At 41.0% G+C, this 23,029-nt stretch overlaps 1 protein-coding gene across 1 annotated transcript in view; it reads right to left on the bottom strand.

Annotated features, from left to right (window-relative positions):
* Positions 1-23,029, bottom strand: part of DNAH10 (dynein axonemal heavy chain 10) — a 52,113-nt gene that overhangs the window by 19,074 nt on the left and 10,010 nt on the right. The window contains exons 15-51 of the mRNA XM_071572384.1: positions 22,541-22,699; positions 21,977-22,141; positions 21,337-21,544; positions 20,540-20,696; positions 18,959-19,435; positions 18,644-18,802; positions 18,214-18,339; positions 18,033-18,135; positions 17,623-17,801; positions 16,773-16,984; positions 16,363-16,519; positions 15,680-15,913; positions 15,463-15,585; positions 14,476-14,709; positions 13,737-13,960; positions 12,986-13,255; positions 12,724-12,907; positions 11,932-12,066; positions 11,366-11,518; positions 10,612-10,800; positions 10,356-10,502; positions 9,630-9,821; positions 9,343-9,461; positions 9,017-9,175; positions 8,601-8,736; positions 8,349-8,471; positions 7,724-7,858; positions 7,207-7,420; positions 6,615-6,734; positions 5,557-5,702; positions 5,008-5,160; positions 4,249-4,509; positions 3,476-3,648; positions 3,006-3,099; positions 1,816-1,983; positions 1,355-1,543; positions 573-744 (exon numbers count right to left, since the gene is read on the bottom strand). Of these exons, the coding sequence (XP_071428485.1) occupies positions 573-744; positions 1,355-1,543; positions 1,816-1,983; positions 3,006-3,099; positions 3,476-3,648; positions 4,249-4,509; positions 5,008-5,160; positions 5,557-5,702; positions 6,615-6,734; positions 7,207-7,420; positions 7,724-7,858; positions 8,349-8,471; positions 8,601-8,736; positions 9,017-9,175; positions 9,343-9,461; positions 9,630-9,821; positions 10,356-10,502; positions 10,612-10,800; positions 11,366-11,518; positions 11,932-12,066; positions 12,724-12,907; positions 12,986-13,255; positions 13,737-13,960; positions 14,476-14,709; positions 15,463-15,585; positions 15,680-15,913; positions 16,363-16,519; positions 16,773-16,984; positions 17,623-17,801; positions 18,033-18,135; positions 18,214-18,339; positions 18,644-18,802; positions 18,959-19,435; positions 20,540-20,696; positions 21,337-21,544; positions 21,977-22,141; positions 22,541-22,699 (6,549 nt within the window). The remainder of the gene's footprint in view (positions 1-572; positions 745-1,354; positions 1,544-1,815; positions 1,984-3,005; positions 3,100-3,475; positions 3,649-4,248; positions 4,510-5,007; positions 5,161-5,556; positions 5,703-6,614; positions 6,735-7,206; positions 7,421-7,723; positions 7,859-8,348; positions 8,472-8,600; positions 8,737-9,016; positions 9,176-9,342; positions 9,462-9,629; positions 9,822-10,355; positions 10,503-10,611; positions 10,801-11,365; positions 11,519-11,931; positions 12,067-12,723; positions 12,908-12,985; positions 13,256-13,736; positions 13,961-14,475; positions 14,710-15,462; positions 15,586-15,679; positions 15,914-16,362; positions 16,520-16,772; positions 16,985-17,622; positions 17,802-18,032; positions 18,136-18,213; positions 18,340-18,643; positions 18,803-18,958; positions 19,436-20,539; positions 20,697-21,336; positions 21,545-21,976; positions 22,142-22,540; positions 22,700-23,029) is intronic.

Consider the following 23,029-nt stretch of genomic DNA (forward strand, 5'->3'; position numbering starts at 1 on the left):
CTCAATCTTGTGGCAAATACTGCCTAAGTTACCTATGACAGACCAGGAACAGGGAAGACTGGAACAAGGAAAGGGATAAGATTTAACACATCTGTTTTAAAATTAGATTGTGTAGGAACTTCAATAGAGTGGGTGGTCACACAGTGCCAGGTGCTGCTCATTTACAGCTGCTTCATACACTAGAAGACACTAAACTACATTTTAGGACACATATATATATAAATATAAATATAAGCAGTTGCTGCAGTTCAGGTGAAGGTTGTTCAAAAGCCAATTGAACAAAAGGCAGGTTTGTGGCCAAAGGCAGCTGAAGTTGTACATCAGTCTTGGAGGAAATCTGAGGCTCCTGCAGCATCAGCAGCAGCATGAACGAACCCACAGCCTTCCCAGACACAGAGAAATGACTGTAATGACGTGCCAGAAAGCCATTATTGAGGTCAAGATCATTTCAGGTAGTACTGAAAGGTAACTAAAGCAGCAGAGGACACAGCAAGAAATAGCTGTCAAGGGCACAGCTGAGATTATGAATCACAAGCAGAGACTGATCAGGGGAACTGAGGCTGCAGTGGGACCTGAAGTTAACATGTTGTTGAGGAGTTCCAGGAAACTCTCCTCAGCCACGTGGCCATCTGTAAACAGGAACACCGTGGGCTTGTTCTGAATCCCCAGCTTCTGGTACAAACTTTTCAGATCCTCCCGGAAATTATTTTCTTCATATCCTCGAGTCAAGATGATCTCAAACACCTAAGGATGAAAACAAATACTGAGAAGACACAGATGGACCCAAGACATGATGGTAACTCTGAATTTCAATTAGATTAATGAAGGGGATTGGTTTGGCCCCTATCATCAGCAAAAGTTTAAGTATCAATAAAATTATGTACTACATTCTTTTTTAAAAATTCTATTTTTAAAACCCTGCAGGCTTGAGTTTTCAAAACTGCTTTGTGCTCATCCTCCTTTTTTTGCTCTTTCCTTCCAAGCCTTTGCAAGAAACTGAAAATACTTCTAAGAACATTTCCTGTCTGAAATAATACAATACCAATCACAAAGCTCCTCAAGCAGCACTGGAGCGCTGCTGTAACACACTTGAGTATCAACATTTGGGGCCTGTCAGTTGTTCATTGCCAAACCCTCCCTTGCCTTCTGTCAAACCCAGATTCAGGCACTGAGAGCACCTTCCCCACATCACTCACAGCCCTCACCTTGGACCTCCTGCCAATCACCCACGCCAGGTTTCTCTCCACAGTCTGATCTTGTCTTAACTGACCAACTGACCCCCACCCCAGTGTAATCCCAATCCCAATCCTGCTTTCCTTGTCTTTTTTCCCTGGAAGGACACAGGGCCACCTACCTCACAGCCAGCTGTCCAGGCAGCCAGTCTGGTCAGGGACTGCTTCCCTGAGCCTCCCACCCCAATGAGCAGGGCGTGCCCTCGGTCCATCCGGATGATGCGATGGATGCGGATCAAGTGCTCCAAAGCATCATCAAAAAGAACCAGACTCATTTTAATATTAAATTCATTGTAGTCATCCAAAATCTCCTGCAGAGAAAGGTGAACAGAATGTTACTAGGAGACCAATGAAACAATTCATAACATTAATAAAAAAACAACCCATTCAGCAGCATTTTTCCTTTCCCATTTCTCAGGGAAAATAAACTATAGGAAAACACTGCCCACTCTGTAGCTGATCCTCAACTTCCAGCACTGCAGACCCCCAATGGATATGGATGCACACAGAATTCCATGTGCACAGAGAACAGATTTCCTACTTTGAGGCATTTCTCAGGCACAATTCCAAGGTGATGCACTACCTGGAAGAGAGCTTTTGCTACATCATAGTCTTGGATATCTTCATACACACGAGGTTCTGCTTCATTCAGTGCTGTTCTGAAATCTCCAAAGAGAACTGGATCCCTCAAGGCATGCTCCAACTCATCTGTGAAATGCTCTTCAACCAAGCTTTTTATGTGACCTTGTACCTTTAAAGATATGAGTCAGGCAACACACCAAAGCAGCTGATTCTGATTCAGTAACAGTTAGAAGGGTGATAACACACATTCCTGCTCAAATACTGACTGACTTCAAGGTGATACTCATGTCACACTAGAAGATCCAAAGACTACAGCCCCCTTATGTGTTCTGTGGGTGATCCAGAAGAAACCAACAGGCAGTTCAAGAGCCATCCAAGCCAATGGACTGAGAACATTAAAACAGAAGAGTTTAAGCCTGTTTAAAACACCTTCTCATACTGTGTGAACAGTATATGAAGTTTAACTTTCCTTCTCAGTGTTCATAGCGGTCTCACCAGCAAGATTTCTCACAAAGCCTCTAAGTCTGCATGAATATTCTGATTTGTGAAAATTGAGCTGTAGATGTATCTTTGTATGTTAGAGGAGAAAGTCTTGAGCAGAAGAATCTGAAGGCACCTTAATCTACCTCTTCTCATCTAAGCAACTTCCAAAGCAAACCAAGTTGCTTATACTAAGTTGCCTTCACCCCAATTTCTCTCCAAATTTTCAGGGTATAAAACTGGTGTCATTCTCTTTTGTGTTTTAAGATAAAATTTGAAGCATTTTCCAGTTTCCACAACAGCCAAAACTGAGGCCACTGTTTAAAAACTCAGTTCTTATCCTTTTTCCTGCTTCATTATACAGTCACATTCTGACACAATCCTTCCTGAAGGAAAATACTGACTTGAAGTGATTTCCTGAGTTTTGCTCTCACACACTTTGTCACCTGTACTGCTGCCAACCAATTTTCCTGGACAGGGAAACCAACTGATACTTCCCATTTCTTATCTGCTTTCTTAGTCTGCCATAGTCACTTTATTTTAGGAAAAAACTTCCATGGACCATGTTTTAAATTAATGGTCAATACACTGATCAGACAAGTCTGCAGCTGGACTGCAAGACCTGAGCCCAACAGTTGGTGATATTCCTGTTGCAAATTAATTGCCAAAATAATAGTCAGTGACTACTAAAAATTGAAAGAAATTACTCACCAATGCTTTGTCTGCTTCATTAATCAGCCTGTCATGGAAAACCCTCAGGCACTCATTTCTCCAAACTCTCACCATCTGGGTCACTGTTTGAAACCTGAATTAACATCAAAATATCAGACTGCACAAATGAGCTGACATGATTCCTAAGGCCATATGGCTAATAACAATGACCACATTCTGGACTGACCTCTTTACTCCTTTCTTTACTCTTTTTTATTTTGTTCTTTTAGCAGTAACTAATTTTCTTGCAGTTTTACCTCTAGATGTCTTATTTAAGAGAGACTAAAGCACCAGTGATTGTCATCAAGAGTAAGATCACAATTCAGGATGTTCTACTTCTCACTGTGGCACAGGGTTAATGAAAAGTAACCAAACGTAACTGATTTCATGTGCTAAAATACTTCATCTTCCCCCAGGTTCATGCAAATAAATAAACGTAGGACAACTAAAGACAATTTTTCTATTCTTACCTCTCTGGACTTGTAAGAACAAGTCCATTGTAGACCCTGGAAAGATCCCGCAGGTTAAAAATATAATGGAATTTGGAAGGAGTAGGGGGTAGGTCACTAATAATCATTTTATAAAGCTCCAAAGTACACAGAGTAATCTTGTCAGAGATGGCTGATATTGACTCATTAAAGGTCTGCAAAGAAGAGAAAGAAGAGGTGTTTCCATGAGATTCCAAACCTGCTTGGAATTATTTCAAATATATTCAGAAATTCTCTGCAGGATGAACATTCTGCAATTTAAAACAGTTGGGCAGGTTCCATTCTTCACTCTGGAGCTTGCTGAGTGCTCAGGATAACACCAAACTCAATGGCTGGAATTTCCACAGCATTTCTAGAACAGAAAATTAAACTGCTCTTTCCTTATCTGACATTGCAGGTTCCTTGTGAGCACTGCACTCTCCTGCATTATTTTATATTTTTCACACCCATTCAGGAAAGAGTTTGCTGATCTTTGTGTATGTGCTTACAGGAACTACAACAAAATCATTCACAGGTTTCAACCTACAAAAAGCTCTAAGTTTATAAATTATTTGCTGACTTGAATGTTTACATATTACTCGAGAATTTTATTTAAACTCATGGAGAAAGAGAAAAGGAAGGGAAAGGTTTGTGTGAGGTTCTAGATATAAAAAAACTGATAAAAGAAGATTTCAGGTCTTGCAACAACATAGAAATAAATGCCTATTTAAAAACAATAAACCTGTTGAGCAAGCCTTTAAAAACAGCAACGTTACCGCAGTGTGGCCTTTCAGGATGGAAGAGTAGATCAAATTCAGCGCCTGCTCAGAGGGAAAAGGAATGTTGAAAACACTGAAGAGGGAGATGAACCGAGGGTCAACTTCATTGCGACCTCCTCCAGCCTTGCCCATGGCAGCCACAAAGCCCAGGTCTCGCAGGAATTTACAGTTCATCTCCTTGCCACGGTCGTACAGGAAGCCCTTTTCCAGCAGCAGCTTCAGCAGGGCAATGGGCTGCTGTGTCCCGTACTCATCGACCTGGGGGACACAGAAGTCAAGGTGTTCAAGCACAGAACATCAGCACAGCTGTGGAAATGCTGTGCTGCACACTCAGGAGAACATCACAGCACTCACTGACAGTTTGTAAAGCCCCAGCACTGATTGAAATGCTCACTCCAATGTGTCCTGTGGGAAAAGCACCTCTTCTCCCAAATGAACCAAATGTGCACACACTGTTTGCCCCTCTTATAAAGACAGAGGGATGGTTTCTACAATACGCAACCTGCAGCCAATATCAGGGCACAGAAACATGATTTTAAGGACATAAGAAGATGATCCAAAAGGATCTCTCTTACATACAGGACAAATATTATAAGAGACAGAAAAAACCCCTTTGGCACACAAATCCAACTCTTCCAATGATCCCGAGTCCAGTCATGCACTTACCATGAATCCCTTTGGATTTGTGCACAAAGAGACCACACCAGTGCCACCCCAAATGTGTCCATACTCTCTTGCAAACTACTGGCAGCTTACCCTTGGCATGTTCATGTCATCCATGAACACCAGAAGACGTTTTCCCATGGGAGGGCCAAAAGTGTCTTTAGTTCGTTTTTCTACATTTGTCTCCAGGTTTCTCTGAATGTCCATGGATGTTGTACGAGAAGAGAAGTTAATTACCAGCACCAGCTGCAAAGGGAGGACATGGATAAGGATGGATTTTTACCTGTTCTTTTTTTTTTCACCAGAGCATTCAAAAATATTCCTTATATTAGTCTGGCAGGCACACAGGAAATGCTTCTCTGGTCAATCCCTCACTTGAATTACAGATGACAAAGAAAAGTGAGCCCATTCTTAGCACTTTGACAATACATTTTTACTTAATAAAATTGAATTTGTACATTGTAGAACAGAACAAAACATCTTTGATCCTGAAGGATTCTCAAATCATTCCCACACTTTGGGTCTGGAGCTTGCAGTCACTCAGGTCAATATTGCTGCTCACAGACTCACTGTGCACATTGAACACAGGGACAAGGAATGAAAATGCAGCTTTACAAACAAGGCAAAATGCCTCCCACATACATTCAGGTCCTTGTCCAGATTGCTCAGGAAGTTCTGTGTGGTTGCTGTCTTGGATGTACCCGATTCCCCTACGAGAACAACTGGGCGTTTTATCTTCACCATCTGCTCCAGTAACCAAGAAGTTCGTGTTGTATCCACTGTGGGCACTGGAAAAGAGCAGGGATACAATCCCTGGACAAATTAAAATGCAGCACAGCTGGGGATTTATATTTATAGAATAGTGCTGGATCACACTCTCAAAGTATTAACATGCAGTTGCACAAAGACAGAATCTGAATTGGCAACTCACAAGGTTTAAAGAAAATTTTAACTGCTTAACCAACTCTTTTCAGCTTTTACCACTGGGATCTTTCCTTCAATAGATGCATTAAAAAAGAAGTTATCTTCCATACAGGAGGGTCATGGTTTGGTTAAGCTCTAGTTAATCCCTGTCTCAAGGATATAACCAGGATTTATGTGGATCATAAGCATTTTCCTAGAGCTGTACAGAGATTAATTTTTTCCCATGTGAATAGCTTGGCCTTAGGAGCAATTTCAGAGATCACAGAATTACCTCCTGTGTCACTGAAGTTAACCTGTGCTTGCTGGAGTATTCCTGTAAAGGAACAGGCCTTAATTTGTCCTGAACTATGAAAAGCACCTCTCACCATTATGCAATGCTTGAAGTAACAACTAATGACAGCCTTAAGAATGTCATTTTCATCTACTGAGTACCTGGAATAACTGACCTGGTGTGTTTTCTAGTCTGGTAGAGCAAACTGTGAATCATCTGCTATTCTGGCTCATAAAAGGCATTGTTAGATCCTAATAAGCCTTATTAACAGAAATGAGCTTTCATCCTTTCCTCATTCCTTTATTACACTGCAAATATCAACTCTATTACTGCTGAACTATTCTGACAAGAACATCAAAGAAATGGATTTGTTCCTTCCCAAGAAACTGAACCTGAGATGACCTTCAGTAGAGAAAGAGGATATCTCATGTTAAGTGCCATCCATTCAGTGGTGACACATTATAAACTAAAGGTATATCATCACTGTATTTTATCTTACACTCACCCAGAATGTCAAGAAATTTCCCTTCAGGGTTATGAATATATTCAGGAACAAGCTGCATCCAGGGTACCCACTTTTTTTGAGATCCATCAAAATGAAAGTCATACAAAGTTGGCAGCTGACCTGCAAATCAAACAGCAATTCTAAGTTTTCTAGGACATGGAAATATTTCATGGGAAAACAATCTGATTGAGATGAAAATGAAGGGTAAGAATCTAGACCAGGTTGGGCAACACTTTATTCTGTTTGCTTGTAATTAACTCACTAAGGCAGCAACCAAAACTCTCCTAGTCCAGCACCTGGATCACACTGTTGCTTTTTAAGCACCTTCCAGTGGCTTTCCTTTCACATTTTATTTTTCCTTTCACTGTTTATCTCTTCAGCTTGGCACAGAAAAGGGCTGTTCTATGAGGACAGACCAGTAGCCAAGAGTGATCCATCATCAGTATCTCTAGGTGGTTTTCAGTGATAGTCCCTCAAAGAGCATATTTTACAGCCAGGATAGCCAGCTGGAAGGAAGAACAGTGATCTGCCTTCATGGAAACTTTTCTGATATAATCAGTGGGATTCAGATCAAATTCTGACAAGATCCTACCTGGCAGCTCCCCTGCCTTGGCCAGGATGTTGTCATCCTTAGCAGTGGACATACAGGAAATACGTTTCACATTTTCATCAAATTGAATTCTCCCAGCATCAAGAAGAGCAGCACCCAAGGAGCAATACAAAGCTTCCAAGAAAAAACACTCCAGGACATCAGGATTTTCAGGCTGTACCACAAGGACTTCCAGCATCACAGTTAACTGCACAACCTGTTGGAAAAAAAGACAAAACTGTAAACAAAATTGTCAGTTAGAGGGGTGAAAACTCTTAATCTGTTTTCAGCTGTTTGTTTGCTGATTTTTTGGCCTTACAGGTGAATGTACTGCTGTGTAGAAGGACAGTAGAAGAGCATTGTTAGAAGCTTATTGTTTTTTGTGTCTCTTGTGCTCATCAGTAGCAAACTGACATTTCAGCACTGACTGTTCCTGTGTTTTCCTTGGGAAGATTTTACTTTCTCCATCATTCCATTTTATTTTTAGTTAAACATGTTCAGTGTTTATTCTGTTTCTTACCATGTTTAAATCTGTCTGAGGAACAATGGTCTTCAGCTTTTGTCCCTGTTTGCCATCCACAATTCCCTCCACAATCATGTCAATCAGGTAGGGCACGTACTTTTGAAAGAGACGATCCAAGTCAATTCTCTCTTGCTGAGGAACAAAAAGGACAATAATTCAGCACACAGAAAGCTGGAAAGCAAATTTCTGACAGCAGTGCTTCCCATCAATAGCTGGCTGTCCAGGTATGATTGTTCCTGAAGGAATCACTCCTGCCAAAGACAGGGTACAGCCACATGGAGAAATGTGATGCTGTTGGATAGACTGAGTTTTCAGCAGGTGAAGATCAGCATTCACCTGGTGATAGCAACTAAGTTGTCTTACTTCAGCTCCCCGTGGACTTGACTTTTTAAACTAGATCTAAGAAACAAACACCTAAGCAATCTCACTGTTAACTATCCTTCTTCACTTCTCAGAAAAAACTACAAGTGAGAAAATATGGGAATTCTCCTTTCACTCTGCTGCAGGTCTAGTGATTAGATCTGCTGTCAGAAAATCAGACTCTTTACACAGAGTTTTTTACAGCTGTCTGCAATTCAGTGTTTAACACAAATACTTGCTGAGCAAGTACAGAAATTCCCACCTCATTTTCTCTTCCTTGGACCCACTTCTGCCAATAGGGCTCATATTTCAGATTTTTAGGATCTACAAAGACCATTCCACAGCGGGATACCGTGGCAGGAGATGCATACTGCAAGTCACCAACCTATAAAGTTATCACACAAGATAATCACACACTTAAGCAAAGAACAGCAACAGCAACTGCCTTCCAGGCTTTGAACCCCCATCTGTACCTAACCCTTCCCATGGATTCAATGTTCCAGTCATGTTTTACCTCAAACAACAAGGCACAGTGTGGCTGAAGTCTGATCCGCTCCCCGTTTGCCAAGGTCAGCAACTTGTTGTCATCCATGACAGAATTCATGTTTTCAACCCAGAGAGCATCCACATCTCCATCAAAGAGAATGTACCTGTGAGCAAGAGCCAGGGGGCACTGACTGATCTCTGATTTTACCAACATACTTCACAATTTGGCAGTGTCAGTCCAGGTGTTTTGAAGGCCACCATTCATTTTTTACAATTGCATAGTTTCACTGAGGCTACAAACTCACAGGAGACAAAAAGACCCATAGAGATTTCCTACTTATTTAGAATTTGTTTTTTAAACAGTGCAGGATCAAGTTTTTGGGGTTTGAGATTGATGTAAAAGTCAGTAGCTAAGAAGCATCCCAATGATTTCTGGCTGCCCACCTTCGCTCTTTCTTGTCAGTGGGTCTGTTGATGTCCCGAAAGATGTTGGACAGGACTCCATCTGTCCAGTCTCGTGTGACAGGATCAAGGATTCCATACAGCTCAATCACACTCATAGCTTTAGGGTTCAGTATGTAAAGCTTTGTCAGTAATCCCAGCCTAAAGATACAGCAAGAAAAGCACAGTAAAATCACACAATACCATCTCCTGTTAATCCAGGCAAATCCTATGGGCAGCTGTTGATCCTGTCCTGACCAGACAGAGCTGAGTAACTCAGCCTGTGCCATTTTACAGCCTGATTTCCATGTATCACATTCTATACTCACTTGTTTTGGGCCTGGCACAAAGCATTAATGACAACTGACTTGCCACCTCCAGTAGGTCCAACGACCATTGTTGTGTGGCGGGTTAACATTGTTTCATACATCTGAACTACTTTATCCACCTGAAAAACAAATATTGGGTCAGCAGACTGCTGTCAGAACTCTTCTGTGCCCAAGATTAGCAGCTGGTCTGTATCAGATAAGCTTTCCTGGAGCTACTCCAGAGTGCAACAATGAACATCCAGCCTAATGCTTATAACAAAAACTCCAGCAATTAACATTTTTGATACCTGGACTGGTAAAACAATATAGCCTCGTTCTTCCAGCACATGTTCCACAGCATCATTAAAGTCAGGGTAGCGCACTCGAGGGCAATCCAGGCCAGGAAACAGGTCAGAGATTAGGCCAAGAAAAAGAGGTACATCTTCAAACACAAATTTAGGGAGATTCATGTCTCGTAGAGCTCTCATTAGTACAACTTCCTAGACAAAGCATAGCAAAATCAATCTTTACCAAATAGCTAAGCCAATATGTAAAATTAGATACTTATTAGATACTTCCAACACCTTTAAAAAGTACTGTCTGATTATGTCAGTATAGCTTTGAGAATGTTTTCTTGGCATCAGTTACCAGTGGAAACAACAAAGCTTATTTTACAGGGATTAAGGAGATCAATAGCTAAGAATAATACAGTGCCTTTTTGTACCATATTAACCAAATGCCAAATGGCTGGAGTGGCCCTGAACTGTTCAAAAACCAGCTTTTGCTATTCATTCACAGATATTCCTCTGGCTATTTGCACCATGGTCTTCACAAGAAGTAAAATACCTCATTTTCCATAGGTTTCCCTACTTTGACTTGAGTTCTGATGACAACTTGGTGGCAGAAAGCATGATGGAACTCAGTAAGAACCAAGTGAAATCTTCAGAGCAGACAAACTACACCAGATGGGTAAAACACATCCCCTTCCTAATGAAAAAGATGATCTGCCATGGGGAACTAAGCAGGAAATGTACCTCACTGAGGTCTGCTGATCCTCTTTTCAGTTCTCCAGCCATCACCAACACTGATTTAAGGGCCCTCAGTCCAAAGTCATAGTGATGTTGTTTAGAAAGCTGTTCTCTTGCCAACTTGTAAAGCACTGTCATCTTTTTGGCAAGGGCCTGTTTGAGATTTAAGTCAGACCATCACAAATGTGTAAGTTGCACCCAAACACTGGCCATGCAGACATGGGTGTCTACATGGGTGTGGGTAGCAATAAAATTTTCTCACCTTTGCCATAAGGAACCCTTCAGAAAACAGCATTATCTCACAGATTTGCTGAAGATCTGGAACAATAACAACCACAGGCCTGAACAAAGCTTTGACAGACTCGGGGAGCTCAGTGCGACCAGCATAGCCAGGGTTCATCGTAATGAAAATGCCAATACGACTGTCAAGGGTAATTTCCTGTCCTTCAAACTAAAGGGAAAGGAAAACATTAGAACAATGTGAATTAGGAACTGAAACAAATAGTACTATTGGCTCAAATTGAAAAACAGCAATACTGGGGCACCCATTCAGGACAAAGTGTTAAAATATTTAGCTTTAAACAGTCATCCAGATACAAACAGTAGGATGAATGGATCTTGGATCTCAACTTTAAGACATTTCACAAGCCTCCATCAAATTTTCTGTCAGAGTTTGAATTCCAATAAACATCAGCAAACAGAGCCTCACAATGCACATCACATTAAGTTACTGCTCTTCCTAATTACTACTATGCTATTATTCCATTTATTGACTATTATCCTATTAGGATCACTTTTATCCCATTTCACAAAGGCAGAACCTCACAAAGGAGTAGGAAATCAGCAAGGATTTAACATCTTTCAAACTGAGAGTAGATGCTCTGGAGTTTTAAATGTTCAGCACAAACAAATTACAGAAGCAGCAGCCCTTTGATCTAATGATGGGGCCTAAACCTGGATCTTGGCCTCAAAACCAAGATCATCCTTCACATTTACTCTTCTTTTTTAATGTTTACCTGAAATATTTTCCACTTATTCATCAAAGCATTTCTAATAGTCTGAATCTGAGAGGAAATGACTGACAGCACGGAAGCATCGATACGATTGAACTCATCAAAGCATCCCCAGGCGCCACACTGGGCAAGGCCAGAGAAAATTTTACCAACTGCCTGAAAGGAACAACCAGAAAAACTTCTCAGCAATGAATATATAAAACATTCAGCATCAAAAAACTTGGGAGGAAGTTAAAACTCTTAATTACTCGGTAAAACCTCTGGATATTTATATGTGCAGGAGCAGGCAATCCATCAAAAGGTGTTGCAATTGTTACTTGCCAAGTGCAGAGTGACCATCTTGAGCTTAAACACCAATCACATAGTCACTGTCACCCTGAGGGAAAGCACCTGAAATTCCTTCAGGAATTTATTCAAAATAGACATTTTTTACTAAATTTCATTCTCAATCAGCATGGTATCCCCAAGGGAGGTACTTATGCAGCAGTTCAGAGTATGTCCTTATCCTGGGCACTGCTAAAGGGCAGCAAGTGGCATTTTACCAGAGAACACAGATCTTTGACTCTTACTTTGGAGTCCATGCCTTCTCCACAGTTTGTTACTACACACAGCAAGCCCAGTGCTTTGGCCAGATCCTTAGTTGTTTCTGTCTTCCCTGTACCTGCTGGCCCTGCTGGTGCTCCTCCCAAAAACATTGATAGAGCCTTTGGAGACAGACCAAAAAGCAAAAAAAAGCTCGGATTAAATTTATAATAGGTTGGTAGCAAAACCACCAAGGTACAAAAAACCTTCAGCTTCATCTATGAATGCATTCCACATTATCTCTGAGGCAATGATATCACAGCTGACTTCAAATATAGCAGCAATCACACTGGCATCTAGGAGATGGCAGGAAGAGGCAATAAAACAATGATGTGATTGTGTAGAAGTACATCAAGGGCTTTGGAAGGGTAGAAGACCCTTCCAGAAGATTTATGACGAGGAGATCAGAGCTTTTTTCACTTAGGAAGACTTTCCTGCCTACAAGAGGCATCTTTCTCAAAGACAGGTATAGATGTTTTCTCTGCATTCCAGAGAAATGCTCCCTGATATAAGAAAAAGGTAAATCCTGCTGACATGTTGAGGGTCCCCCAGAGTGGGAGCTGGGGATGATAAAGGCCCTGAGAAGAGCAGGGGAGATGTCTTTCCTCAGGGCCCTGTGTTTGAAACACCATTAAGAGTAATGTTCTTTTAAGTCTTGTGTTCTCTACTTTAGACATGAATTTTCTTACAATCCTTCCGCTGCCTGCCAGCTTTTGGGGGTCCCTGTGTGTTCTCTCACTCCACAGGCTCATTGGCAAGGACCACACCCCTGTCCATACCTGTGTGAGGGTGAGGTAGATGCGGTCGGTGAGGGGGGTGATGACGAGCCGCCCGTTCAGCCCCATGTACTCGTAGCCGTAGGAGAAGGTGCCGGTGCACTGACGCACCGACAGGTCGTCCGGCTCCCGCTCCCAATAGAAGCGCAGCTGGCTCTCCCACTCGAACTCCTGAGCCTGCAGGATGCTACACAACACAGTTCCTGTGAGCTGAGCCGTGGGAATGCCACTCCTGCATTTGCCACCTGCTCAGCAGGGGGTTTACCTGTCCCTCACGAACATATCGATGATGTCTCTGGCGTGGACATCGATGATGAGGACAGTGTTGTACTTCCTCCTGTCGTTCTTGCTCAAAGGCAGAGTGATGCGGGTCACCAGGTCATCGATTTGCTTGTGCATTTTCTTGGCATAAAGTTTCATTGCCTGTTTTTCTCCCTTCTTCACTTTCCGAAAGACGTCCTCGACCTCCCAAGTCCACCACACTTGGTTAGCAGCCAGCACCATCATGCCTTGGAAGAGTAGCATCCAATCAACTCTGGAAAACACGTATAGTGAGGGAGGCTGAGTTACTGTTCATTTTAAGGAACTGATCAGGAAATTAAAACAAAAACAAAAAAAAATGAAGATCCTCTTACTTTCCTATTTCTGCAACAACTAAACATGAGCCAAACTTTTCAGATGTACAGAATTCTATCAAGGTGTGCTGTGGGATTCAAAAGCCTGTGAAATACTCATAGAAAAGCTGCCTATTCCACATGTAAAATTGCCAACGGGAATTCATCATGAGAAAAACATCCTGAGCACAAAACACTAAAAATAAAACCTCAACATATAGGAAATTAGATATGAGAGGTAACACATTTTTCCTGGTTAGTTAAAGTAGTGCACATACATATATTTATATCCCTCCATGTAGAGAAATACAGGCTAAATTGTGTATGAGTTAAAAAACCGAGCTCATAGGTTCATATTAACAAATCAGGTATTTGTGTCACCCCTGGCACTGGCTGTGTCACCTGCTTCTGTCTTCACAGTAGCGAAAAATGGCTTCCTTGGTGAGGCGTCTGTTGGTCCTTCTCATTTCCTCCAGCACTGCTGTCATCCAGTTCTCCACCCTGCCCACGGCAGGGACAGCCTGCCGGAACTCCATCACCTCCCTCTCGGCAGAGATCATGGCCGTTGCAATCTTCTCATCATTGTCCCCATCCTGAAACCTCAGGGAGGCCACATTATCAAACATCTGAAAGGCACCGGCAAAGAAATTCAGAGGCATTTTAGAAACAAAGCTTCCAGGCAGGAGGTAAGTGTATCCAGCCCCCATCTGAGTCTGAAAGAAAAGTTCCATGGATTCTAAAGAGATGGATCTGACTCCTACATAATCAAATACAGATGCTGACATGTAGCTCAGCAGCCCAACTGTAATCAAGAAGATAATCAGAACCAAATGACACTGATTTTTTTTCTAGAAAATAAAGGTCTATCAAGGGCCACAGGAAGGGCCTTTAATGACAGATCATTCTGGTGTATCTTGAATGCTCCTCTACCAACATTCCTGTATTGTAACTATTAATGGACAGTATGAGAGCCAGGAGAGATTATCCATCAGATTTGATCTGGTTTTTCAGAAGGTTCTTCAAGATGTTGCCAGGATGCTTTTTGTGTCCAAAAAATATTTGTGCACCTTCAGAAGCATGTACGATATAGTCTGTTAAACTTTTTAAAGCACAAAGCACTGTGGAAAGCCAGACATTGTACCTTTATCATGTGCTCCTGAACTGCAAGGGGGTCACTGCTGCCAAGAATACTCAGCAACTCATCATCAGATATAAAGAAAAATCTTGGGAAAGCATTTCTCTTGGCATCCAAGTAATCATTCAAGCTTTTCTGACATTTCTCCAGCACATCATTTATATGATGGAGGTCTGACAGACGATTTGGGGCTTCACAGCAGGTTTTTATTGTTGGGTCTTTTACAGTTTCCTCCATTATCTGCACAGGGAGAAAAAGAAGTTTAGAAAATACTGAACAGCAATAGATTCTACTAAACTACATGTAACTGTGACAAAGCACGCAAGCTGCACAAGCAGTGCAGGTTCTTATAGAAGTGATTCAATGGTTTTAAAACCAGCTTTTCTGTTGCTGCAGTGCTGTATGAAGACATGGAGGTAGGTGTGTTTATGGAGACACAAGTGCAAAAACAAGTGTAAGCAAGACAAGCCTGTCCCCCAGGCCAAACACCCAACTTTACCCTGGTACAGAGTGGTATTTCAAGGGGTGATCAAACATTGTATTTCAGAATCATAGCACTCTCTCAACTTTGCATGTGGGGAACACAAAAATAAGTCATATTCATCCTGGGAGTATGTGTTCAGTGTGGGAACAGTGGCATGAACAAGGAATGCCTTTTTAGCATGTATGTAGGGACTCAATCTGTAGAAACACATCTAAGCTTCTCATGATCAAGGTAAAGGTAAAAAGATGCACCCAATGAAAGGAAAAGGAGATTCTGCCTACCCCATATTGCCAGCCCAGGATCACACCCTCTGTCCACCTTAGATAACGCAGGAGAAGTCTTCTGGTTATGACAGATGTGAAGTAAAACACAAATTCCTGGGTTCCCCAATCTCGTATTCAATTAATACCATTCTCAGTGCTACACATGGCACAGAAGACTACAGATAACTGTGGAACTGGAAGCAAAATGCACTAAATAATTATGCTGATCACAAGTCAGTTACTTGCCTCTTTAAACATTTTGTCTACTCTGTCAAATATTTTGACTTCCTCTGGAAGCTGTGATCTGATATCCCCACCAACAAAGATGCTCTCCAGGTACATCCATTTTCTCTGAACTGTTGTCCAGATCTAAGAATCAAATGTTACAATCAGAGAAAAACAATACAGCAGAAAATTCTGATTGTAAATAATAAACATTAATTATTTAGCACTTCCCTCCTACCTCAGTTACTTCACTAATCAATGACAGAGTTTTTTCCCATTGGCGAGCAGTTGAAAGGAAAGGACCCACAAATCGACTGCCCAGCACACTCTGAAGGCTGACATTGTTGTCATCCAGAGTCTCTAAAATTTCTGCTGTAGGTGCCAGAATAAAGCCTCGGTTCTCAGTGCCTTTGATGTATGTTTGTACAGTGAATTTCATCTGCTCCCATGTTTCTATTATTTCCTTCATTCCCTGCATGTGAGTATAAAAAGATGCATCTTTTAATCTTCAAAAACTGGAGAACTATAATCTTAGGGGGAAAAAAAAGAAACAATTAATTCAGCCATTCAGCAAAACTTTTGCAGAGATTTTCTAACTCTGGTTTATAAAGAAGGATTTATTTCAAAACATGATGATGGCAACAGAATGGATCCTTCTTCAGATCCTTTGTCATAGAACAAACTTGCTTATTGTAAAAACAGAAATCCAATATACTGCTGCCAAAGCCAGTACTGCTGGGATTCTGTGCTCTGTAGGAGCTTATTAACTATTGATCTTAGTTTCCATCAGTTACATCACTGCAGCTCCCTGAAGATGGTAATATTTGCTGCCATGACAATTTTAAAATCTCAAATAAAACCTAGACTGCTGTCATCCTTGCCTTTTTAGTTTTATTACGATTTTATAGTTCAATACATTACCTTCTCAATGCTAAGTTCTTTAACAGCAGTTCCAACTATTTCACTGATAACATCTGCATGTCTGTGAAGCTCCATAGCAAACATGTTCTCCAAAGTGAATGTTTCTGTTTTCATTTCAAACCTTGTTCCTGTTCTCTCCATAAGGTCTTGCCAATGCCTGTTTTAAATTGACACGCCAATTGTATCAAACACCAGATACAGTAAAAAACAAAACCAACTGTAATTTAACATCTAATAGTGAAACCATGTTTAACACTGCTGTTTAAACATGAACTTTGAATACATAAAGTAGCCCAGTCATTGCAGTCACTTGGATGCAATTACACAAGCTCATTAAGGAGAAAGTACCAAGCTCCAGGATATGGTATGACCCCAGTAATGCAAATTAAAAGTTCTAAATCAAAGCAAACCTTTCTCTTAAAGCTTCATTTTTCAAATCAAGCAGCAAGGGGATGGAGTCTCGAAATGCCTTCATTCTGGTTTCCAGCTGAACAGCCACTGCCATGGTGCGCACGGGCTTGGGCAGCTTGCGGAGGGCTTTGAGAAATCCTTCGATTCCTTCCTGCAGGAGCTGCACATTGAGGTTTATCCAGAGGGTCTGAGACCATTCCTTTTTAGCTGCCTGGAAACAAGGACATCAGGAGGGAAAAAAATGTATTTTGACTCCCCCCAAAACAGTCTTTTCACTACAGTAGGATGTAGAGACAACAGTCAGGATGCAGAGGGAATTGTATGAACATTTCACAAATGGAGGGAGAGAAAGGTTCATGTCCGAGGCAGATTTAGAGCCAAACATCATCAGTTATATAAGCAATAATCAAAAGGAATATGGAGAACAGGTAAAGCATCCTTCAGAGCATACTTTACAGGGCATTTTAATACTGTACAAATAAAACCAGTTAAAGCCTGAGATACCCATTGTCTCCTGTACACACACTATATGCAAAAGTAGTGCCACTGAAATGGTCAGAAGACTCTTGCACTAAAATGACATCCAATAATTATTAGGGGCAAGAAGAAGTCTGTTCCTATCTGGTAAGATAATGTGTTTGGTTCTGTGGAGACACTGTTAGTGGTGTACTAATATTATTCAAATTATTTCACAGTGATGGCCAATTCCAGGGCACAGTTTGTTCCATGCAAAGGCTTTGAACAGACTTGACAGCAACCAGAGGACAATGCAGCCCTTTCCTCTCTCCCCTTTCTGTGTGTCTGTGCATGAGCAGGGGTGTGTCTGTGCAGACACAGTGGGATACTCACTCTTTGTGATGCATAAATCTCATAGATCTGCCTCAGACCTTTGGCATAATTCTGTGCTTTTATCAAGTCCGGGTACGTTGTTGCTGGCAAGTCTAAGAGTTTCTCAGCACTGCCCAGTTCCCGATGCCTTTCTTCCAGTCTCTTCAATTTTTTATCAAAATTGGCCATGAGTTCCAGTCCTAGGAAAGGAAAGGAATTTTTCTTGATAAATAATCTCAGGATTCATGGGAAATAACTAAGACAGCATTTGCATATAGTCTGAAGAAGTTCTAGTACTAAAAAAGTGCATATTCCTGGTTGATGAGTTTGTATGTAAGGAAAGTAAATCTTTTTGCTTTACAAAAAATTTGAATTATCCAAATACCAATGTTTTTGAGACATCACTTCACACACATCATCAATCCATTTACCTTTATCAAGATCATCCCCAACAGAAGCAGGCCCCTCAGTCATGAGCTTCTGAAAGAAATCTTCTGTCTCTTTGCTGTAGTCCTTAATTTGTTGTTGTGTAACCTAAAGAGAACAGTGTTTAAATTGTGTTCCTTTCCCTTTCTAGGGAATCTATTTTTCAGTATTAACTACAAATATTACCTTTGTGAATGTCTCTTTTATACCTCCTTTACGATCCAGGTTGCGATCGAGTTGTGCTGCTTCCATGAAAAGCGTCTCCCACTCTTCCCTGATTTTGTCGGCCTTCTCTTGCTCTTCTTCAGCTACCTAGAACAAAACAAGTGGCATCTCTCGCAAGAAACAAGGAGTCACAAGAAAGTGAGGAATATGTGCTCACATTATAAATCTGTAAAACACAAAAGCACTGCTGAAGTGACCTGATTCAGATTTAAGCACTTGCTGTATGTCCATTAAAGTGGACACACTGATTTGAGAAGAGGGGATTAGACAATCTCCAGACAAACCTTACATACCATAATTCTGTCAAATGTCTGAAAATGGAAACATTTATTCATTCACAGCTGAGGCACTTGTGCCCTTAGCTGAGCTCTGAGCTGGTTGATGCACTTACTGGAATATTGTACAGTGCAAGAGTTCGGTATCTCTCCCAGATGTCCAGATATTTCAGCTCCACATCTAAGGACATGGCTTTGATCTCTGCAAATGAGCCAAGGACAATTCTGAGATCATCCAGGGTAGCAGGAGACCTACTAAGACTCTGTGATAATCTCTGTAAAAGGAAAAGACAATTCCCAGAAACAACACTGTCAAAGCAATTAGGCAGAACATAATAATGAGTCAAACACAACACACAAGCAAACAACACACAGATTCACTTTCAGTCTATATGATAAAAATAACAAAATATCAAACTGAACACACTTACCTGAATCTCTTCCTGAAGCCTGACAAGCTTCTCTCTTGCTGACTCATTAAGCAACTTCCCAAGTGAAGTCATCCAGCCTTTAGCATTCTCCTGCACTGAGAGGGCTAACGGAGCCAACTGCAGCCTGATAAACTGCTCATCTTTGATCAGGGGCTGTTGAGTCACTTCCTGAGCTATCTTCATATAGAACTGCAGCTGCTCATCAAAGGTGACACAAGCAGGCTGTTGTGCAGCCAACCTCTCCAGTTCTGTGCCTTTGTCTGTTTTCCACAGCAGGTCGTACCTGTTCCATTGGTTCAAATACTTGCTGAGAGAGGCCAGGACTTGGTGGACATTCTGAGTGACAAGAACAGCCTGTTCAATCATCAGGGGGCTCTGGGAGACATCACTGTAGAAGCTGAAAGTGACAACTTCATCTTCCCTGACGTGCTGAGGAGGGCATTCAACACATGTGCCGTGCATCCATCGTAGAAAGTGCTGGAGTTTTCAAGACAGGGTTGAAAAAGTTACCTTGTAGAGTCATTTTAGTTAAATCATTGCCAGAGTCATTTAGGTTGAAAAACCCTCTAAGATCATAAAGTCCAACCATCGACTCAGGACTGTCAAGCCCCCACTAAACCACATGCCCAGGTGCCACATCTACATGTCTTTTAAATCCCTCCAGGAATAGTGACTCCACCACTTCCCTGGGCAGCCTGTGCCAGGACCAGATAACCCTTCTGGTGAAGAAATTCACCATTATTTAGGACACAATGTAGGAAGTGTGTGAATGTTTTCCCAAATTAAGTGTCTTTCTGACAGCATTACACTTCCCCATCTAACAAAACACTTCCTTTGCTCAATGTGCTTCTAAAATCTTTGTTGAATAACAATGCAGTATGACAGAGAGAAAAAGGTATTGGATCGAACAGGCTGGATGCAGAAGTGGAGCAGAAGAGCAAATCTGAGTGTAGGAAGCACACTTAACCTAATTTATTCTTTTCAGTTGGACTCATTTCTCCATCAGCACAGGGCAGGAACACTGTCACAATATTTGGCTTCTTTTCAGGAAAGCAGTTCAATAGGAACATATTTATGCAGGACAATACAGCTGCATCACTTCCAGCAAGCTACATATTTCATCTAGAGATTTGGTGTCCTAGATGTCCTTCTCCAACATTTCCTGAACTGGTTTTCTGCTGCTCTTAAGAAAAAATATAATGTAAAAGAGGCCACTCACATTCCTTTCATACATCAGAAAGCAACACCTGCAGAGCAATCTGAAAAGTATTTCCTTCTGATGTGTGCTGATGTGTAGAAACAAATCATGTCCTTACACCAGCAAAATCACTAAATAGTAATAGATACTTTTGCCTGAGTAAAAATTGCATGAAGCTTTATAGGCTTTTTTACCTTTGTCATCAGTTTGTAAAGATAGGACAGTCTGTAAAATTAGAACAATATATTGGATATTTAGATTTCAAGACAAAGCAACACAAATCTTCCCTTTGACAGTTATGCTTGCCCAGACATAAGGCAAGACTGGCTCATTATAACCACAAGCAAACTCTGGCAATAAGAAAAATCCTTATCAAAAATTACCTTAGTGACCTCAACACAGTCCTGGATGGACTGTGCAGTCATTTTGTCAATCTCGCTGGCACTGGGTTCAAAGGTTATCTCAGGAACAGACAAAACAGCTTTTATTTTTAACAGTGGCACATTTGCAAGAACAGCTGCATTAAAAGCCTGTAAATTCCTGAGAAAGAAAAAAACAATAGTGTCAGATATAGAAATAATCAGGTGCTGCCCCTGTGGAAATGCCCAACAGAGACTGCGGTTATCAGTGTGTGCTCAGTTACCACCGATGTCAGCTGGAAACACGGATGTGTCTGGGAGCAACACTGTCCCACTAAACTGATTTAATGCAAAAGCTCAACTAAAAGAAACTGTCAGAAGGAACAAATGGGGACACCCTGGTGCAAAAGGATGCTGAGACTATGGTCAACTCCACTGCAAGAGCCCAGACAAGAAAGCACAACAAAGTTACGTGAGCATGGACCAGATTACAAAGACATGGATCATGGGAAGCAGAGATGGCTGGGAAGCTTTTATAACCCTGCAATGCTCTATTGCAATCACATCCTGCTTATAATAAATCTTATTCAGCTCTTCTGCCACCATCATGCAGCAAATATCCATTTCAGAATCTGAGTTTCTCCTGTACCTTATTATCAGTTCTCTGTTCTTCACAGGGAAAAAACTGTACAAATACAAATCTGTCACAAACTGTAAATCACTGAGGTGTTCAAACAGAATGTCACACACACTGATCGAGAGATCCAGGGAAATCTGAAGATGAAAGGCTGGAAATTCATCAAAGCAAACAATTTACTTACTTCACAATTAACTGTGTCAACACCTGATAAATCCTATTTTCCCAGTATGCATAATAGGAAGCCAATTTTGGAGATTTGCCAGTCTTTGTATTGGCAACTCGGCCTTCCACTTCTATTAGCAGTGGTGGAATTGCAGAATACTTTCTAACCAAGGGTTCCACATCTTTTGCTCTTTCACACTTAATATACTCAAAAAAGGCTCCTGCTTCTGCAACAGATACAAAAAATAACATTATTAACTGCAAAAGATCTAACAGATTTATACACTGCAATAAGCTTTATTTGTGAACATGAAATTGATCTCGCAGGCTGATAAAAATATCTTCATTTGTTAATGATTAATTATTTAATAGCAACCATTGGATATGAGAGTAATATTTTTAAAGCTTACAAAGTGCTGAAAGAAATTTGATCCATCACCTACTCACTCTAGTGACAGATCTGGGAGACAACCATCTTTGTGCCTCACTGCCACTTCCATCTGAGGAACCCAGTTCAGTTTTCTGTTACACCCTGAATTACCACTATAAGTGGTTTTGATAACAATCAAAAGGGTTGATCTTGCAACTAAAACCACAAAGGAGCAGATAGAGAAAAATAAAACATCACAGAGCTGGGAAATGAAAATACAAAGACTTACCAGGAAGTTCATCACCACTTTTTGAAAATGGAAACTTGAAGAGATTTGCTGATTCTATGAACACAAGTTTGCTGTTTATGTCTTCAGAAATATTATGAATCTGACGGACAAGTGACTCAAGTTTCCCAATGGCTTGCGTACATTGCACAATAAATTCACCAATACCTTGAAATAAATCACAACCATTTGGGTTTCTTTCTTTTCTAACAAATATTTCACCAATGCATCAAAATTGGCACAACCACATGTGTTTGTTCTCTCAGAATGAACTAAGGTTCTGCAGAAAGAGAGATTGGATATTTTTCCACCTAATCCTTAATCTAAGTCCCTCTTACCAAAGGGTCTCTCTAACCATCTCCAGTGTTTTAAATATAATCAAAACACAAGAAATACCCTCCTGGATCAGGTTTCTCTAACATTCTATTCTGCCCCTGACTGTGGCAATAGGATGTATCACTTAGGGATGCATTGCTGTCACATGACAAAAAACAGGCTGCAGAACTGAGGAGACTTTTTAACTGAAAATCACTGTCCAAGGCCATTTTAAAATCCTCTCTCCATTACCCAAAGAGTTCCATGTGAGTCTTTTGCATCCTGATTTGAATATTCTCAAGAGTTCTTGGATATGGTCATCAAGAAGTTTGGTTTCTGCTTCATTCAGTGTTCCCATTAATTTGTGATAGTGATCCAGCATCTTTGTCAACCTACTTGCGTACCTAAGGAGTGTCAGAAACACAACAACGACAAAACATGATGATTTTCTTGAAATACAGTTCTGAGCTCCATCAAAGAGCAGAGAACTTCCAGCATTCCATTCAGGCTTCGAAATAAAGCAAAATTTGAAGGACTAACCAGTGAATATGTATTGATTATAAATGTAATTTGTTTCCCACTGAAAACACAAGAAAAGTTTCTTGTGGCTTCAAAAGTAGCTGAACAAACCTCTCCTGCCCCAGCTCCGAGTCTTTGAGACAGCCTCAGTTTGAAGCACATACAGGAAACTCAACAGGTAAACTTTAATATCTAGTTAGGGATGTTATGGGCACATCTGTG

Source organism: Pithys albifrons, chromosome 17, assembly GCF_047495875.1.
Source record: "Pithys albifrons albifrons isolate INPA30051 chromosome 17, PitAlb_v1, whole genome shotgun sequence".
In the NCBI taxonomy this organism is placed as follows: domain Eukaryota; kingdom Metazoa; phylum Chordata; class Aves; order Passeriformes; family Thamnophilidae; genus Pithys; species Pithys albifrons.